The 1,803-nt window shown below is 50.6% G+C and overlaps 1 protein-coding gene across 1 annotated transcript; it reads right to left on the bottom strand.

Moving 5' to 3' along the window:
• Nucleotides 1-910: 910 nt before the first annotated feature.
• Nucleotides 911-1,426, bottom strand: LOC136776486 (uncharacterized). Its single transcript, XM_066732029.1, has one exon. The coding sequence runs from the start codon at nt 1,424-1,426 to the stop codon at nt 911-913; it is 516 nt and encodes a 171-aa protein (XP_066588126.1).
• Nucleotides 1,427-1,803: the final 377 nt, after the last annotated feature.

Genomic DNA, 1,803 nt, shown 5'->3' with positions numbered 1-1,803 from the left:
CAATCTCGAACAAACTCCCCCCGTTGACGCGATGGCGTCAAAACAAGGAAGAAAGAGTGTAGTCAGTTTAAACCAATTTTATTTACAAAAAAAAAAATAAAATAAAAAATATAAAAACAGATAAGGACGAGACGACTATTTACAGGGCTTCATTTGAAGCTTCGCGGAATTTAATTCCAGGGCCGGAGTCCACCGGAGTATAATTTTTCCCTGAGGGGCCCAGGCCTTCCATCTCCGCAGTTTGAGGGCCGAATATAGCGGCACCTCGATTGTCTGCCCGAAGGCTCGGACAATAATTTTTTGCGCATTGCGCTCGATTTCCCTGGCGCTGGGATCGTCTAAGACTTTCCCAGCCCAGTTCGTCGAGGCAATGCGCTTCTGGGCGGCAACCACGGGCCTCCGACGTCGCGGGTTCGATGGTGGTTTCCGCGGCGTTGGTGGTGGTGGCTTCTCTTTTTGCCCCGCCGGGAGAACGTGGCCGAACAGCCGTAGAAATTCCGCTTCCTCCCGGGGGGCATGCAATTCGAGGACATCGTCCCCCTCGTCTTCGTACCCTACGCCCAAGAGGTGGGCCCATGGATAGTCCGCCATGATCAATCGTTCTGCACCGAAAAGGCAAATGATGAGTACGAAGACTCAGTAAGTATCGTGGGAGTTTTGGAAGAAAAGACATGGCGGAGATCATAAAGTGTTCCTGAAGGTTTGGAACAGGAAACAGGGCGACCTGAAGAGTCCCAGGACGCCCGAGAGGGAAGGTGGTAACCTGAAGAGTCCCAGGAAACCCAGAAGGAGAAAGTTAAGCGACCTGAAGAGTCCCAGGAAGCTTAAAAAGGAAAGATGACAACCTGAAGAGTCCCAGGATGCCGGAAAGCAGGGTAAAGATAGACCCTGATACGACCCAAAGCGAGGGTTACGAAGGGAGTTTACAGAGTTGCGAGAGACTCCGTTGAATCTCTTTTCTCGCGGTTTTAACTATCGCTACGCGAGCTACCCCGTCTACTCCAGGAACTAGTTTGAGAATCCGCCCCAAGGTCCACATGCGCGGGGGATTGTTAGGTACTTTAACAAGAACTAGATCTCCTTCACCAAATTCCGAGTTAGAATTTTGCCATTTCGGCCTATGCTGCAGAGTATGTAAGTATTCGGAAGACCATTTCTTCCAAAATGTCTCGGTGATTCGATTCACGGTTTGCCAACGGTTTAATGATGATTCGCGTAAATCCAAGGTGGAAAGTTCAGGGGGGGAATTTAACGCCCGTCCTGACAAGAAATGCCCCGGAGTGAGTACGTCCAACGACTCTGGATCATCATGTAACCGCGATATAGGTCGTGAATTTAGGCAGGCCTCGATCTTAGTCAGTAGTGTGGTCATTTCCTCGAAATTAGGCACGAAAACTCCAAGGGAGCGCTTCAGGTGGTGTTTCATACTTTTTACAGCACTTTCCCAAAGCCCGCCCCAGTGGGGAGTAGCGACCGGAATGAATTTCCACTCGATTTCACGGCTGGACTCGGTGGGTTGAGCGCGGGCGGCTTCTAAGGCACATCGGTAGGCGCGTTTTAGTTCCGCGTCCGCTCCTTGAAAATTAAGGCCGTTGTCGGAGTACATAACGGCGGGTTTTCCACGACGAGAAATGAATCGAGACAGCGCAGCGAGGAAGGCCTCGGTATCCAATCGAGAAACGAGTTCCAAGTGAACAGCACGGGTGGATAGACATACGAACACTGCCACGTAACATTTCATGGATTTTGCGTTACGACCGTGATGCAATTTAACTAAGAAAGGCCCAGCATAGTCTACTCCGG

This window comes from Prorops nasuta, unplaced genomic scaffold (assembly GCF_024137725.1).
Source record: "Prorops nasuta isolate Cenicafe-Biocafe unplaced genomic scaffold, Cenicafe_Pnas_1.2 PNAS00009, whole genome shotgun sequence".
NCBI classification, from domain to species: domain Eukaryota; kingdom Metazoa; phylum Arthropoda; class Insecta; order Hymenoptera; family Bethylidae; genus Prorops; species Prorops nasuta.
This window is presented reverse-complemented; position numbering and strand designations above follow the sequence as displayed.